Source organism: Typopeltis vanoorti, chromosome 13 (genome assembly GCF_054136105.1).
Source record: "Typopeltis vanoorti isolate ZY-2024b chromosome 13, IOZ_Tvanoo_1.0, whole genome shotgun sequence".
Lineage (NCBI taxonomy): Eukaryota > Metazoa > Arthropoda > Arachnida > Uropygi > Thelyphonidae > Typopeltis > Typopeltis vanoorti.
Window position 1 is genome coordinate 50,187,496 of NC_143561.1, and position 19,536 is coordinate 50,207,031.

Below are 19,536 nucleotides of genomic sequence, written 5' to 3' on the forward strand. Positions count from 1 at the left end.
AATAAACTCACAAAAAAAAAAGCAGATAATTTTGGAGTGTACTGTATCACTACTTACTATATTTTCCCCCTTACATTAAAAAATGCAAGTTATTATATTCCTTGATATATTAGGGATACGAACTCACAGGAAAAACTGAATATTTGAATTTTATAAGTATGCAGGCACCTTTATTTCTCATTCTTTACTGATTACGTCATGATATTAGATCATTTCAGGATCGGAATTGACGATATTTAGAACATTTCTCAGGGACTGTGAACAACACGAAGCAGTGGATCCCACCTTTTTTTTTTTTTTTTTTGATCACGACAATCAAAGGGGATAGAGTGATATTTTCTTGGCACTCCCTGATACTATCGAGCAAGAAATGAATGATGTAGTCACTAAGTAAACATCTTCACCGACCAAGTACACCCATTCATATCTACCGTTTAACCTGCATATGATGGACAGTTGCGACATGTCATCCAGGAATGATTACGATTACGGGTACATGATATTTACTCGAGCTTAACGGATTAGTCTTCCTAAGTCACAGGATCTACTGAGCGTCTTTGAGATGTCGTGGAAGGTTATTCGTGACAGGAACTAATTACCTATATATATATATATATATATATATAATTTTTTTTGAAATATTTTCAAGAAATCTTTCAAATTTGAAAACATCTAATTTTTCCATTTAAAAGATTTGCTTATGCTAAATTTTGCACTCCCTCACCCCCCAAAAAACCATTTTATGTGGCTATTATGCAATGGAGTAAAATAAATTTTCTTTTTATCATCATGTTAGTGAAATCATTCAGTAACATTTATGTTAGAAATCGCAATATCGAAACTGAGCAATCTAAATATTGCGATAAAATTAAATATGATCGGGAAAAAAAATCTTAACTATTCCTCAAGCATTATTAAGAAAATCAACTGTAACACATTAAGGTTGATAATTAAAACAAATATGGTTTTATAAAAATAAATAAAAAATAAAAAAAAGAACTATAAATACCTGTGACAGTGAAACGTCGTCTGCTTCTTCCCCATCTGCACCATATTTATTTCCTTCAAATACGTCAAGTGTCCTGGCCATTTTTCTTTTCTTCTTTCTTTCAGAATGAAACGTAGTAATTCATATAAATATAACAGGCAGAATAATAAGATAAAATCGAACGTATATCACAATTATTACACACATATACGAATATAATTCTTCATTAGCGAATGTTACACTCGCATAATATTAAATTATATTTAGCTTCTAAATATGTATTTAAAATATTTATATGTATAAATATAAGTATTTTTAAATTAATTATTTATATATTTTATATTATAAGTGTTTATATTTATATACATAATATTATCAACTGCTTTAAATATAAATAGATGCGAAGAGCAATGTACATACTAGTTATGTATGAAAATCGTTTGATGTTTACGATCTCATACAGGAAATGCGTTTCTGACTGATTTTTTTTCTTTCTTTAGCCAAACTACAGATCATAATGTAATGGCAGAAACGATTGGGCTTTTTATTTTTATTTAATTCATATTGGCAATTTGTTATTAGTAATATTTGTTAATATAAGTTTATACAACAAAACATGTAAAACACATACTGAATTTGACATTTTAAACTTAACGTGTGTTCTTATTCACTGAGGTGGGAGTGAAAAATCGAGGTGGCTATTTATTTCCAGGATAAAACATCTTCAGCATAAGTTTCCTTGAACAGCTACTAAATTTAGCTGCTTTCTTTTTCTACCTTCCCACTAAACATACGTAACACTCGAGTTTATTTATAGCATCTCTAACATCTTCCGCGCAACGTTATCCTCCCATGATATTTATCAGTTACACGAAATAAATTAATTTCTTAACACTTAAAACAGATGTAATCTCAAAGGGTGGCATTTCTACATTAATAGGTATTAAATAATGCAGTCGCTCATACGCTTAAACATTGAACCTACCATTTAGAGACATGCTATGTTACGTTATTATTTATGATGCTAATAAAGTAAGTAACAAATCACGTTTAACTTCTAGTACAAATAGTATAAAAGATTCTACATATCTCGAACATATACAAAATAGACTGCGCATATACTGCTACAACATAATAAACAAAATATTTAAATATATTTAGGTTTAACTTTTTTTTTTTATTTAAATTTTAACTTCTCTCTTGGTGAGACTCCAGGTTATTTTTATTATTATTATTTTTAATAATAATAAAAATAGCATATATATATATATATATATATATATATATATATATATATATATATATATATATATATATATATATATATATATATATATATATATATATATATATAGTGCAATTTATTGTTTCCATGGAAATATAAACATTTACGTCACGTCCATCTGATTTCTGATGATGATTTTTTTATAGTATAGTAAGGCTTATTTCTCGCGTTTTTTTATAATGTGAGGAATATTTATAAGCACTTTTTAATCAAAGGAGAATTTAGCCTAATTCATAAAGTGGAAGGATTTAATTTCTAGGAAATGCAGAGCTTATTCCAGCAAAAAAATAGACAAACCTTTTGTCTGTTTTTCGGAATTCCCTTTTCCCAGTAATTCTAACCAAACGAACCCAATGAACAAAAGAAGAGGTAAATCATTTAAATTTTCTTTTTCTCTCACACGTCTGTGCTCAATAAATAAATAAATAATAAAAATAATAAATAAATAAAATAATGAATTGATTATTAATAAATAAAATAATAACTAATTACATGAAGAGTCAAAGGCTTCAATTCGGCGAGATGAACTTATTTAAGTTAAGGGATATTGCATCCCTTAAATTAAGGTGAAGCTTGCAACGCATAGAAAGGTGGAGCTTGCTCCACCCTTTCTATGAGTTGGCTCAGCTTGCACTACCAAATGGGTCAGGTGCTGCACTATCCAGGTATTTGCTTACGCTTGGAATCGCCGAACTTTATATAGTTTCTATATTCGACATGAAACTCATTGAGTTTCTTATTCGGCTAAGAAACAATATGGGATGCAATATCCCTTAACTTAAATAAAATAATAATAATTTGATCAGATCGTGTTCCCGCACTGTCTTTGGCATCTGGTGATCAGTATTTCTCAAGAACAATTAATTATACTTTATATTTTAGAGGACCTTAATCGCTAACAGTGATAGTATTCGTTAGTGTAGCGAAATTTCAGTTTCTGATCATGGTTTCATGGCAGCTTCGAATAGAAGGGAATCTTGACTAGCGTTAAACAAAACTGAGAATAAGAAACAAAGCAGAAAAAAAAAGAAAGAAAGAAAAGGTGAAACTTTATACCTTGTCCTCATAAGTTTACATGTCCTGTGATTAAAAAACATTCATAGATTGACGGGTACCACCAGCGTCAGTGATCGCAGTGCTCTAAAAAATAAGAGTTAATTGTTTTGTCCATTTAAATCAAAATTGGGCCTTCATACCATGTACGCTCACGTTTAATACTCATCGTGTTCAACTTTAACCTTTATGATACCTATACATCGTGTGACGTGTTGGAAATTAACTTTGAATACACATGTCCTAATTCAAAGTTCCAAATATGTATAAACGCCTCTCGAATTTTCCTCTCAGCTTTGATATTTTTCCATGCAAAGAGTTTACATATCAAAAGATTACAGTTTTCAATGAAGGTAAGATCCAGGCGGTTTTCAGGCCAAGGTAGGCATGAAATGTTCCCTCGTCTTAAAAATCTTTGACCTAAAAGCAAGAATCGCTTCAGCAGAATAAAACAAACACAATAGGGCTCTGTTTACAGAAATAGAATGACGTATCCCTCTTTTAGTTCTTTATCTCGTGCTGAGTTATCATGGCAACTGCACTTCTCTCTACATTACCGTAGCGATCTAAAGCTGATGGAAGCAAATTGTTCCAAATCATCAATATCGGAATTATCATTGATTACTCCAGTCAAAAGATGAGTTTACCTTACTCCCGGGTACAGCTTTACTAAAAATAAGTCACGGCACATGGCTGCAGAAGATCACTGTTTCTTTTAAACATTCAGGAACTACTTCACCTTTAGCCTAAATAGCATCATCTGTGCTATTTAGGCTAAAGGTGAAGTAGTTCTTGAATGGTTTGGTTCCTTTTTGAACCATGGACAAAAGATCATGTTAATGTTCTTTTGCCTTTTAGTAAAGGAACACGTGGATCGATAAAAACAGGGAAAAAGAACAGCAAACTTCAAGTGCTTAGGTAACAATTAATCTTAAAGCCAATATTGAACCATTTTCTGTAAACTGTCCTGAAACAGATGGCCATACTCCAGTAGCGAAGATACATTAGGTAAGAAGTGGCAACAATGCTGTGGGCTTCAGCGTGAAGGGCTCTCATGACAAGACTCGTACTATATTTGTGTGTGAGGGACTACCGTTCATTATTTTTTTTTTTCGTCCCCGTTATGAAGCCACACGTGCTCAAGTTGTGCTAATGTGATGATTTTTCGTTCTCAACTGCTGTCTATACACGCTTCTGCTTTTAAAGAGCAGGTGATTAGTCAAGAGCTTTGATTAGCAGTGGCGAATTGCTCTTGACTTGACAGTGGGAACATTAGTATACCAAAAATAAATATAAAATCATTATATTCTAACTTATTTTTAGGTCATTTCCGCCCATGAAAGGTTGTAAACCTATAATACTATCATACCATGGGTGATCTAAAGTTTTATTTTCATTTTTTCATATTTAATTAATTTTGTATTTTTTTACATAATCTGAAAGTCCTGTTCTGGAGACCAAACACTGAACTTTTTTTAAGTCACTTCAGGCCTCCAGTAAGTGTGACAGTGATCTCACACCAGGCGATGAAGTTCATTTGCTACGGTGCCCATGGAGGGATTCAAACCCGCGCTGGAGAGCAGATACACTCGCATACTATGTTGGCTGGAGAGCGGATACACTAACTACTCGGTCAACGCTCGTATACTATATGTTTTTAAAAACATCATAAATACTTCTTCATTTAAAACGAAACAGTTCCACGTAATGTGCGAATAAACTTCATCAATTCACTAGACTTTCTTGTGGTGTAAAGTTTCGCAGCATGTCAACAGAGATTCTGGAAAATATTACAGTGTGTGTGTGTGGCTTTCCATGCTACCCACAAAAGTTTAGTCGTGTCGTGGTGTATTTTCACTTCTTCAAATTCGAAAATCATGCCTATTAATCTCTGACACCGGTTTCAAATTTTTGACACCGGTTTCATCTACATTAATGCGGTCCATCATGTTATAGCAAAATCAATAACTTAGAATTTTCCATTTGACATATTCTGTCACAGTTCGCATTCTTGCAGACGAAGGGAAAGACATTTATCCACAGTCTTCCAAAATGTTAATTATGGTAGTCAACAGTGTGGAATCGTCTATTTCATATAACTCTTGACGTGATATAGAATTTAATGGAAACTTTCAAGGAACTTTTTCCAACAAAGAAGATGAACAGGCAGAATATTTTCTCGCATTGGGGTTCTTCTGCATGCTATAAAAAACTTGGACGTTCTCCTTCCAAAGATACAAATGTCATTTCATTTATGTACCTTTTTTTTTTTTCTTTTTTTTTTTTTTACATTTAAATATTTGAATCAGCTCTGATTACTACTTATGTTCATCTTGCATTACTGCCTTATCCTAATCTTTCTCTCTCTCTCTCTCTCTCTCTCTCTCTGTATCTATCTCTCGACACATCCATCAGAATTTGTTAGGTATTAATATTTCTTTATTTTCTTTATTTTTTTTTTTTCTAACCAGTCCCCACATACGAGAGGTTTCAAAAACCTACAGCAAATTGTTGCTGTATGTAGGTACACTTTATGCCTCTCTAAAATCGTGCGGATATTTTCTGAGAATTACATGAAAAATGAAACAGTTCGCTAGTAATAAATATTAACTAATCTAATTATAAGCTGATTAAAATTTTTCTTCTATTTTTGTGTAAACACAGACAAAGAAAATAGAACAAAGGTGAATAAATTTAGGGGGGGAAAAATGACCAAAGCAGTTGTTTATATTGCGGTACAGAGAATTAATGGCTTTCAGAGTAATTACCAATAGAGGAAGTATCTGCTGAAAGAAAAATTGTGTAAATCACTTGAAGTTCGCACTTTTGTGCTACTGGAAATAACCAATTTATTAATATCGTGACTTCAAATTATTGTTTTCCCTCTTCTTTTTGACAGTTCATTGCCACATTGTGCAAGAATTTGCTGATAATGATTGGCTAAGTTGTAGAACAGGATATCGGCCCTGATGCCAACTGAATATTACAAACGACTGATTTTTATGAGTTGAGACCTACTGATTGGGCCTTCAGGGTGGATTTAAACTCAGCATGCAGGGTGGGAGAAGAATATGGAATCTAAACAAAACAGCTATTAGAGCTTAAAACTATCTAAGGGAAAAAATTTTTACAGTATTTCTACTCTCAGTATATATTTTTCCTGACAATAAATAATGACAATTGATTCAAAACGGCATTAGTTCCGGCTTTAATTGATGTATAAAACTATAATTAAGTACGATATATATATATCAGCCAGCCAAAGCTGTTTAACGATTAACTCAAGGTAAAGTGAAGAAGTAACGACTTATAATATATATAAAACAGTTAATTTTTATAATATAAAGAAAACTGTTTTTTTTTTCATATATTATGTTCCGAGAACGGAAACGAATAAAAAAAAATCCTATACACTAAAGTTCCCAAATCTAATACGTAGTTTCACTCGAAATCAAAATCTTATAGTGTAGTTAAAGTACTGCCATAGAGTGGAACTAAAATATTTACTTTTACAACCATCACTGATAATTGAGCTACCGATGCTACTAAGGCTACGGATGATTTTTTAAAGCCATTGGGGAAAAAAAGCATGCAAACAACTGCCATCCATCTTATAATCTTAAACCTCTAATAATTCCTAGTGTTGTCTGTTTCGAAGTTAAAAACAGACAACACTGCGTTTTGTTAGGTATTAATATTTCTTTTAATTAATTTAATATTAATTAAAAGAAATATTAATAATTTCTTAATATTAATTATTAATTAAAAGAAATAATATTAATTAAAAGAAATATTAATAATTTAATTTCTTAAAATTAATTTAATATTAATTTTTAACGAGGTTAAAAATTAGTAAACTGCGTTTACTAATTTTTAACCTCGTTTACCTAATTGTTTTCCCCAAATATCGACTAATTTGGTTACAGGCTGAAGAAAAGGTATAGAAATGTTCTTTCCGTCGGCAATTTCTACAATTCAATTCAAAATTGCTGACTTAAGATTTTTTTGTTACACAATGCCAAATTACGTCTGCAAAGTACGCTCGTATATGCCCGAGAGTGTCAATCAGACGGTTTATTCGTTTTGCAGAAAAACAAATCAGAGTTTCTAGATAAATCTACCTATCATTTCTTTATGGCAATGGCGTCCATACCAGGTTTTATTTTCATGAAGCCAACCATACAAATATCACCCCTATTCAGCATCGTAAAAACTGACTGAAAACACATTCACTGATTTATAATTATTCGAGGTCAGTCACATACAAAGTATGATATCAAAATATAGTTTAAAAAAATAATAAAAAATATCATATCGAAAATCAACTTCTGCATATCTGTTGACAAATAATGAACACGAATATTTAGAAATATTTCGAAAAATCTGTTTATAAAAATAAAGAATTTTATTAATAAAAATAAAGCATTTTATTTTTATAAACAGATTTTTATTTTTTAAAATAAAAATAAAGAATTTTATTTTTATTTTGTATTTAAAAAAAAATTATATCTTTGGAAGTAGTGTGTATTTGTCTACTTCTTACTGTTTCATTTATTCTTTGCTGCGTTAAGTGTTCCTCTTTACTTCCATTTTTCTCTCTTCGTTATTTATTTGCAAATTTCTGATATGATGCCAGTTAATAATGATTCAGTGAGACTGAGTAATTTAATTCTACAGTTCCCTTAGTCACTATCCTCATAAATTCATTAAAAGTGTTCAGTCAATTATGAATTGATAAGATGTGTTAAACGATTTTGCAATCGATCCATCCTTCTGAGAAATATAACGATCACTAAAAGAAAATAGAATAAATATCCGTTATTATTTTACAGTTAATATTAGCCTTTTGAAACTTTAAAAATTTCGAAAGTGATTAATATAACTAGAATATGCGAGATGACTAAATGATAATATATCTTGTTAGATCTGTAAGGAATAGAACCAGTATGAACGAACCGCAAATCGAGGGAATAGGAGATACTAACCATACTGAAGCAAATTATGCGAACAATACTGTCTTTGAATCCGGAAGAGAAACTGCAAATGTTCTACCTTCGAGCTCATTTGAGCTCGAAGGTAGAAGTCTGCATAAAGATAAGACAATAGTGGTGATTATGGTAAGCAAACACTTGAAGTGGTTCAGATAATAAACTTTTAATTAATTTCATGCACAGCTGGACTTCGATGTCCACTCAATGACAGCTTGAACCTTGAAAACAAAGAACTATTCACGTAGAGATAAGCTAATTCGATACGGTGTCCACATAATAAGGAAATAGTGTCTAGATCAACATGTGGATTTAAGCTATCTTGAAGAAAATCACGCTGTTTCTCATTAATTGTGGTTAATTTTAGACTAAAACAACAGAGCTGCATTTAGAGGTACTGTCATTCTCTGATATACTTGAGTTTTTTTAAGCTCAAGTTTGTAACTTGTTTTAATTCACTAGTTTTCATATGAAGATTTGTTCTGGGGAATGCTATCCGTCAACATTACAAAAACACTTATCTTTGAACTGAGTGTTTGAAGGTCAGTCGATATTTCTGTTACTCTGAAGAATAACTGAGAACACTTAATAATGCTTGACTTTTGAAGAAGTCAAGTTTCGCTATTTCTTTCATCGGCATAACTTCTGGAACTACGCCATATACGACCGATCCTTATTAATAGCATATGTTAAACAAAAATTCGGTGTTTCTCTCGCAAGTGTAATATTCTGAAATAGATGATTTCTTGATATTTATATTTAAAAATACATCAAAGATATACCGATTAATTTTTCATCTTTTCGCAGCACTTCGGTTGCAACCATTCAAATGTATCCTCTATCTAATATTTGAAAAGTTTAATGGTCTTTTGCAGTTAAAAGTAGCGTGAGTGTTGGTAGAGTAGTCACGCTTCAAGATTTGTATACATACTTCATGACTTACAGCAGCTAAATTTCGTAACTTAGCAATCAAAATTGAATGGTTATGTTAAATTTTGCGAAATGGTTTTTCTCCATGTTTCTAATATGAAGTATTTGTTGGCTTTTCATATTCTTACAGCAGAACGATCTTCGTGTATTATAATATTAAAGAAATCTGATGCATTTTCTTTTTCAAATAATATCCCCCCCCCCCAGTTAATGTTACCAAACTGCAATCTTTTTTTTTTTTTTTTGCTCATAATTTTATTTATTTATTTTTTTGTACTCTTATGTTATTTTTTCTCGAAATATACTGTTCTTAAGTAAAACTTTTTAACCAATAACAAACTGTACAGAAAATATTCAGATAAAAGCATTCTTACCATAAATTTCATCGCAAAGCTTATCTCGTAGCATGTTATTATTCCCATTTAGAGCATACGTAAATAACTTGAAGCTGAAATCTTTTGCAAGTTTATTCATTAATTAACATAGGTGTCGCTTTGCTATCAAAGCAATTCCTTAAGGCAGACGACAAATTGCAATAAATCGGTAGCTTGGTGATATTTCTTTCACTGGACTTACGTAAATCGTGTAACCTAACAAGTGAATTAGTTTATATTAAAAAAAAAAACTACATTAAAGAATAACTTAATTAAATTAAGATTTTATTACTTACGTAAACTAGTTTTCATATTTTTTGTGATATAGTTTTTTTTTTCCTTTCAGAAAAATGATCTTCTAGATGTCGCAGCGCCGAAAACGTAAATTTAATGACAAGCATAAAACGGAATATTTAATGTAAAAAAAAAAAAAAAATCCACTGAAAGTTGATCCTAATTATTTTTTTTTAAATTTTATTAATCTTGAAGTGTAACAACATCAATAGTGGAAAAGGGCAAAAGTGATTTGTCATTGCAGCTGGCATTAGTTCAAATAAAAATGGATCAAGTATTTTCAGCAAGTAAATCAAAGCAACTCATCACATTTTTAATTTTTTTTTTTAAATTGAACTTTAAAATTGTAATATTGGTCCAAATGCAAAGGTCAAACGAGTATTTAGTTTCTTTAAAGCCTGTTTCACTTCTACTGTGATAGTAGATCTCCTACAAATCGATATATATATATATACAGTATATATATAATTCTCAAATAAATAACATACAAGAGAAACTTATATATCATTTTGAAATTATAAAACAACTTAAAGATTTTAAATAAATATTGTTAGTGAAAAAAAAATGAAGTAAAACTATATATTAGTAAAACAAGAAATGCTAAAAAAAATTTAATAATTGTTTGTCAGTTTCTTTTCCTTAAATACAAATGCTAATTCTATAGCCTTAAACTAAAGTTTTGGATCTACTGATTATGTCGAAAGTCTATTAATGACACAGTAATTAAAGAACTAACAATTCGAATATTAGTTTAAATAAATAATGCGAAAGTTATTCAAATATGAATAATTAATTTAATAACTAATTCTACATCTATATAGTGGAATATAATAGCGATGTAGCAGTGCATGTAATATAACTTTTTTCTTGCATTTATATAATATGATTTCTTTAATTTGTAATTTCAAGGAATTTAAACAAACAATTCTGAAATAGTAATTTAACTATCCTGTTGCTCGCGATACCCCCGAATAATAGGATAGCGTAAGAACTTTTTTTTTTACTTTTTTTTTTTTTTAATTCAACATCTGACAACCCAAACCAATGCGAAAAAGAAAATATTTCATTATTTTGTAAATATTCCAAGCATTTTTTCCATTTCTTTTTCTTCACCGACTTCAGAAATTCCAATAGAGTGGGTAATGTAAGGCAATAGCCTCCTGGCTTTCTTGGCAGTTTAGATTTATAGCCCGATGGCCGCGAGTTAGAACTGGCCATCCCCTTTTCCCTTCCCACCGAGTTATCCAGCCATGAAATAGTGACTCGATGAGGGGTCAGAGAAGAGTAAGGAGATGTTATACGAGAAATGACCATTCTAGTTCATCCCCGCACTCCAGATTACTGTTTGTTACGAATCACTGCTTGAGAAAATAGTTCTTTCCATTAAGTTAATGGGGCAAGGCGATGGTCCATTTTGGTGATGACGCTGCCTGATGGTTATAAATGGAAATTATTACCATTAAGAAAACTTTTTTTATGTAGTAACATTTGCAATATCAACAACTTACAACACGGAAAATCTATTTCTTGAAGGGGGAAATGGTTGAAAATGAAATCTATAAAAGTCGATATAAAGAAATTAATACCATAATCAAATATCCATAACCAGTATATCAACACCTGTTGATTCCTGCATCATGTACTTTCATCGAAAAACTCTGAGCATATAATTAAATATTATAGACCTTTTCCTCTGCACAATCCAAGAGATTTCGACAGCTTTGGCCTTTCACAAGGCGACTGTAGATTATATAATGTCACAAATCCAAGGTAGTTACGCATGGTTAAGTGCTGATATTAAGAATAAACACGATACTTGCTTCTCTAATTCCTTCTCCATTTCTCCTCTACTTCTTATCTAAATTCCCTATTCTCTATTAACTTCATCGCTTCCTGGTCCGACTACATTATCAAGACAGTGGACTTTAAAGTTTAAGCCTTTTCGATAAAGAAGCCTTTATGTTTAATTACGTACTTTATGTTATCTATTGGATGAAAAGAAAGTAATAGGAAGAGGACGTTTTAGTCACACAATGATACTTCAAAAAATCATTTAAATAAAAAAAAAGTCATTGTAAATATCATTAAGAGTAACTAAAATAAAAAGAAAAGATCTGTTAATTTTAGGCGATAGGTGAATTTCAAAACCTGGTGGGAGCCCTCCACTCTTTCTTATTGGAAGCCTGAAGTGGCTTGAATCCTGTTTGGTCTCTAGAAAAGAATTTCCAGATTATCTATCCCTAACTCACCTACCATTGGTTTTCAACCTTTCTTGGGTGGGATGCATATATATATAAAAAAAAAAGGTATGCCTTAATAATGAAATAAATCCTGTCAGTTATCTAAACGTAAAGAAAAAAAAAAAGTATAAGTAAGAATTGCATTTTTAAAACATTCTGAGTTATGATGAGCTAATTTAAAGAGAATACAGAACACATCAAATTTTAGAATATGCAAATACAAATTCTTGACGTGAAATATTTTTCAAACGAAACTCAAAGAATTCAAAAGCTGTTCGGCAGATCTTTGATGTATGTACTCGTATAATTTGTTTCTTGATATTAGTTGTTGTTCATTTCTTTTGGCTTCATTTTTCTTTTGATCTTGTCCGTAATAACTCAAAAGTTCTCACATTTGTTCTACAATATTATTATTTTTTTTTTTAACGTGATTTTTCGTCCTCAAAAGATGTTACCTGAATGAAGGTTAAAAACCGAAAGAACAGCAACACTAAAAGTTCTCATTGTCTGTTATCTTTTGTTAGCAATTCTATCCAAATAAATAAATAAATAAGCATATCTAATTCGTCAGACGGTCGAATTCACTAATAACAAAAAAAAAAAAAAAAAAAAAAAAGATTAGGGATCGTCTAAATAATTTTTGGACCCCCCCCCATGTCAAGATGTCACAACTTCTGAATGAATGATATTTTCTATCTTTAAAATTCTGGATAAATTTATTTCCTATTTTGTAACTCTAAGCAAAAGATAATATCTACAGTACATGATTCTGAATCTGAAAAAAACTGCTTTCTTTAGTGAAGTATTCAGACATGCTTTTTCACCAAATGTGTCATCTTACAAAACGTCACATTTTTCTTCCCACCTTTCCTATAGAGTGTGACATCATTTAAGAATGATCCCCTTATCTCGTATGTGCCAGATTATCTGGCGCAATATAGATAATCATAAAGATTTGTCATTTGCAGGATAAGATACTACGTCACTATCTAAATATATCTTTTTATTTCATCAGTATCCATTGCCATACCTTGAATTTAAAATATTTAAAATATTCGTATAAGTAATGAGTTAATTTCAGATTTCTTTATATGTTAAAACTTGCTCTTGAAGAAAAAAAAAAAAACGTGCAAGTTATTCTGCAACTAAACAGATGCTTACTTGACATTTGTATCACTTTTAAAAATCATAATGAATCAGCTTCACTAATGAAACTGATTCATTACGACAAAACTGATAATCATATTTAGAACTGATTACAGGTTGATTGAATACCTAATTATAAAGTTTATTTCGATTTTACAATTCTGTGTGTTGATTACTGACGTAATCTACTATGGTATGACTTTTGTTTTTTAACTGGTAGTTATTTAGTCTTACCAAATATCTGTCATAAAATTCTAATTTACAATTTCAATATAAGTGGCGATTCACGTTGATATTGGTGACTTAATTCCTTTGCCTGGACATAGAAGCATTTATAAATCTAGTTGAGGACATAGAAACATTTATAAATCTAGTTGAGGACATAGAAACATTTATAAATCTAGTTGATCTCATTTGTTGCTCGCGTGTTGCTAAGCCTCGTATTACATCTGAGAGCAATATATTCGAGCTTTTACTGTTACATTCAAAATATTACATTCCTTGTTTATATTAAAACTACCTTATCACCGTACATATGGAGATTCCATATTTGTCACTGATCTTTTACATTTCACCCAAGAGATCCTTATACATCATCCGATATGTTCAGACTTTTTAAACACATTGTACTTTATCCGTATGTTATAGCCACTACCAATGACGCCAGAATCCTAATCGCATAACCTAACTTTGATAAGTGAATGCTATCACTGTATAGAAGTTTACTAATTAAAGGAATGTTGTATACTAAGCCTATCTAAGAAAAGAAAGATCATTTTCAATGCCCAGCAGTTGAACAGAGGCACAATATCAGAATAAATACAGTATAAGTCATCAAACGTTAACTATTATTGCATTTATACGATTTCACGTCCTAACGGACGGCTATCGGTAAGGCGTTGTAACTATTTACCGATGAAATCTTTACAGTTATCTTGAACTATTAGTGAGGCTTACCTGAGGTATTGTGCTTATTTCCGGGAATAAAAAAAAAGGCGTTCTTGGAATGTATATGGCGGATTTGAACGATCACTTTAGTATACGTAAGCCGGTAGGATGAAAACTAACTACATGCTGAGATATCGGCTGGCCATCCCTCGAAGAAAATACAGTACTCTATTTGAAGTTGTGTGCACTATACGAAGCCAAAAGCTCGTTATAGATACACCACACAGTCCTTGCAATATTAAACTGTTTCACCAGACGTCTCGGTAGTCATGGCAACAGACGTCATGGTTAGTGGCACTCATGAGAGCTATACGCAAGCGCGACGTCATGTCAGAAAAATCGATGTTTGTATGTATTGCGTGCAGATGTTCCTCCCTGGAAGGGATGTTGCAAGGTCGAGTCGATTCTCTGATGAGGGATGGAGATGCTTATTAAGGAGTTTTATCTGGAAATCGTAAGAAATCAACAAATCTTTCCGAAGTGACATGTTTATATTTTGGAATCATTGTTAAGGTGAAACGATTTATGACAGTCTATGAAAGTTTTTTTGAGTTCTCCTACGAGGTTAATTTTTTTTATCTCATTGTTATTCTCCTCCAAGGATGAAATAGGTTTATCCCGTTTCCAGATAGCTCTAGACTGTGCGGAGTATCACGCATGAACTTAACGCTGGGATTTAGATGAAAACCTGCTAATTAGAACTCTGAGAAAGGAAATTAAATTATTATAGGGATACCAAGAAATACTAGAATTTGATTTGATGGAGAAAATACGAGAAAAGGATTACTTAGAATTAGAGCTGATTATAAAGAGGGTTACTCGGATCCATGGATATTACCAGTTCGGGAAATGTGTGAATATTATTGTTAATATTCTATTGAGTATTGTATTTAGCGAGTGATGCTAGCCCTAAATTACGAATGGTGCAATTGACTAAGTTTCCTTTTAATCAATATGCATATTTTGAATGAGTTGAATTCTGTAGTTTATTAATATGTGAGTCCGGTGTAATTAGAATTCGGTAGGAGAAGTTTCTGAGCATGATGTCAGGTTGAAGCTGACGTTTATTAAATGCTGTAAAAAATACATTATAGCAGCTTCCCGGGCGTATGGCAGAAGGGAATAAATAGATAGAGGAATACATTATTTCTAAATAATGTAGCTAATAAATCAATGTAATTATAAGCACATTATGATGCTTTTGTTTGTGTTTTTTCACAAAAAAACACAAACAAATTCGAAACCACGTCTTTCCAAACAAAGGGCAGTATTGCTGCCCTTTGTTTGGAAAGACGTGGGTTCGAATGTCTGAGATGAGAAGAGCTGTTATAAGGGTTTCGGAACTAAAAGTGAGTTGGCCTATGTCCGGACAGTTCATCGCGGGAAAATTGATCGCCGATAATTCATCGAGAGGAAAATTAACCGCGGGGAAAATTAATCCCACGAAAATTCTTCGCAGATATATGTGAAAAAAAAATTTTCCATATAAGAAATATTTCAAAAAATATTTCTTTTAAAAATATTTTAAAAAAATGTAAGAAATATTTTAAAGAATTAAGAAATATTTTAAAGAATTAAGAAATATTTTTAAAACATTTAAGAAATATTTTATATATTATTTATTATTTCGATTATATTTAGCTTTTTGAAAATTTTTATTCGGTATAGTTATTCGTCGCGGATATATGTGGAAAAGAAGAAATATTCCCCATATAAGAAATATTTTAAAAAAATATTTTTCAAAAAAAAATTGAAAAAAATTTAAGAAATATTTTTTTTTAATTTAAGACATGCAAAAAAAAAAAAAAGAATAGCTGGCCTGGTGGGCCGAGCGGATAGCGTATCTGATCTCCAGTCAAAATGCTGCGGGTTCGAATCCAGCCGTGGACATGGATATTTATGATCATCTGTGGAAATATGAGTGATGATCGGCGGTAAATGGCGTTTGTGTAGTTGCAGTTAGATGGTGATTGAATCTTGAAGACTAAGTTCTAGACTAGGTGCCTTCCCTCGATGAGTATTTGGACTCCCTGGAGGTTTCAAATAATAATAATAAAATTTCGATTATACGAGGGCGGTCTAAAACGTTCTCGGCCTCAACCATAGATGGCAACACTATCGGCATGATTTTTTTCTAAGTTGATATATCTACTGAAGCAAAAGTGTTGTCTGTATCCCTTGAAATGGATAAAAATGAGTATCGTGCGGTTATAAAATTCTTTGTTAAAGAAGGTTTAACGCCAAAACAAATTCATTCGAAGTTCATAAAAGTTTATGGGCACTCTTCTCCTTCGTTTTCGACAATTAAGAAATGGGCTGCCGAGTTTAAATGTGGCCGTACCAGCCTTGAAGATGATTCACATGAAGGACGTCGAAAAAGTGTGACAACACCAGAAATCATTGATTAAGTGCACGATATGGTATTGGATGACTGGCGAGTCAAAGTGTGTGACTATAGGAATGTGACTATCTGAGACTATCTGATATATGTGACTATCTGAGACTATAGGAATTTCAAAAGAACGTGTAGGATATATTTTGCATAAAGAATTGCAAATGAAAAAAGCTTTACGCAAGATGGGTGCTGTGCTTGCTCACAGCAGATCAAAAACGCATTCGCATGAAAATCTCTGAACAGTGTCTCTGAACAAGAATAAAACTGATTTTGTGTGTCGATTTATTACTATTGATGAGACTTGGATTCACCATTACACTAGAATCCAAACAGCTGTCAAAAAAGTGGAGAGAAGTCGATTGTTCAACGCCAAAGAAGACAAAGTCGGTTCCATCAGCAGGAAAGGCCATGGCCTCGGTGTTAATTATCTTGAAAAGGGTAAAACAATAACCGGGGAATATTATTCCGATATTTTAACCACACTAGACGAAACATTCGTGAGAAAAACCCAGTTTGCAGAAGAAAAAATATCATCTTTCATCAGGACAATGCACCTGCTCACTATCTCTTCCCAAAACTAAAACTCTTCCTCGCTGGTCAGAGTTTTTCTTTGAATCAAGAGGTGATTGCAGCTGTAGAGGGATGTTTTGCAGATCTTACTGAGAACCACTACAGGGGAGGGATAATAGCGCTGGAGCATCGCTGGAATAAATGGATTAGTCTTAAGGGAGATTATGTTGAAAAAAAAATATAGAAATTATAAATTCGTTTTTTCATTGTTATTCATTTTGGATACTGCCAAATCATGGCAGTATCCAAAATTGGGGACATAAGGCAGGAGTTTAGCTCTCAGAATCTACACTACTGATTATACACTAAAGTTAGTGAATAGTTTGCTATTAATGACCAGCTCTGTTCCTTTAAAGAGTGTCCTTTAAATTGGGTTTGATGCTAAACATTTATTTATTTTTTGAATGGGCTGAATATTTTTTATGTGTCTTCCACCCACGAATGGTTGTAAACTGTAGTACATCAGTACCGTGGACGGGATATCGTTATTTATTTATTGAATTTTGTAAATTTATTTTTATATAGTCCAGAAACTCTGCTCCAGAGACCAAACAGAACTTTTTCAGGCAACTTCAGGCCTTCACTAAACAATCTCACACCATGCAATAAAATTCATCTTCCAACTAAAGACAATCACACACATCCATGCTCGCAATGAGATCCGAACCGCAGCCCGTTGATTGGAAAGTGGTTATGCTAATTAACCACTTGGACAACCATTTTATTTCTATGCTGCAAGGTAAACACCATCTAAGTATCAGTGTTGAGACGATACTAACGGGAATTAATTTATATGTCCAAATGGAAGATACCATCAAGAAAAATGGTACTTAGGTTATTGAGGATTTTTCTGATATGTTTCTGGTGCTGAAGAAGGTGGTTTATTTTGGTTGTTAATGCAAGAATTGAAGGAGAAGAATAATGCCAGGAGTGCGTTTTCTCTTCAGGTAATCTTAAGATGGTTCCATCTAGAGAGAGAGAGAGAGAGAGAGAGAGAGAATGGAGGGAGGGTGAAAGCACAAATGAGCAAATATTTTTCTCAATAGTCTTCAAAATGGACCAGAAATACGATTGCTGTTGTATAAGCGACAAGTAAAGTCTTCAGCATTACGCCTTTTCGAAATTTGAATTTATCTGTTTATGTATTATTTTTGTTGCTGTTGTGAGCTCTGGTATAGGCTGAGGATGAATTAAACTAACCAAATAAAATAATATGCAGCTTTTTTCCCTCTTTCTTTTTTTTTTTTTTTGGACTGCCTTGGCTTCTGTATATCCGTCAGAGCAAGTGTTTAGTGTTCGGATCAAAAGGATGGAGGCCGTCTGACTATTGAAAAGAAGAGTAGAAATTATGGAAGTCGTTTCACTTGTGGTCATTATTATGTCAAAGGATATACACGAGGCTCGGAGCTACTTAGTTTGAGATTTGCGTTGCTTGGAATTACTGCCGAAACAACTGAGATGTGTTCTCAGGCCGGCTTGCGTTCTTTTCTGAAGAAAAAATCCTTGTCGGAAACTCGGGCGCTAGAATCTTAATCAGTTTCGACAAAGCCCACTAGATAGAAAGACCTAGGTTCGAAAGGCAAACCGGCTCGGAGAACACAAGCAATTTACACACACACACACACACACACACACACACACACACACACACACACACACACACAAATATATATATATTAAGGGGCTCCTCCCCCCGTGTTCGAGACTGGTAGGCCGGTTCTCTTTGAATTCTGATGACTTGAATTTCGAGTCTTCAAAAGGAGGAGGGGGCTCCGGCACCCAACTCCCCGAGTTCCGGAGTGGTAGTTAGCCGGCTCTCCTCGAATTTTGAAAACTCGAAAGGGGCGGTTCCTCCCCCCCGGGGCATAAGGTGCCCAAACCCCCCCACCCGAGTTCCGGACTGGTAGTTAGCCGGTTCTCCTTGAATTCTGATGACTCAAATTTTGAAAACTCGAAAGGGGAGGTTCCCCCCCCGAGCCTAAGGCGCCCCCCCCCGAGTTCGGACTGGTAGTTAGCCTTCTCCTTGAATTCTGATGACTCGAATTTTGAAAACTCGAAAGGGGTGGTTCCTCCCCCCCGGGGCATACCCCCCCCCCCGAGTTCCGAATTTTGAAAACTCGACACTCAGTTTCAAAACGTTTCAAATAACTTGACAAAAAACGTGAAAGCGAAAAATACTTGATAGGTGATGAGTCTTCAGATCCTGAAAGTATGCATATTATTTTTGTTATATCATTACAATTTGGTGGACAAAGTAAATAATCCGAGAAAGCTCAAAAATCAGACATTCTGCTTGTAAAAGATCAACAGTAATTTGCTCTTAAA

The 19,536-nt window shown here is 32.7% G+C and overlaps 1 protein-coding gene across 1 annotated transcript in view; it reads right to left on the reverse strand.

Annotated features, from left to right (window-relative positions):
- The window catches only part of LOC150100140 (uncharacterized), a 189,160-nt gene that overhangs the window by 125,479 nt on the left and 44,145 nt on the right, over positions 1-19,536 (reverse strand). Inside the window, exon 2 of the mRNA XM_090402763.1 lies at positions 1,010-1,106. Coding sequence (XP_090258889.1) covers positions 1,010-1,090 — 81 coding nt within the window. The 5' untranslated portion in view covers positions 1,091-1,106. The remainder of the gene's footprint in view (positions 1-1,009; positions 1,107-19,536) is intronic.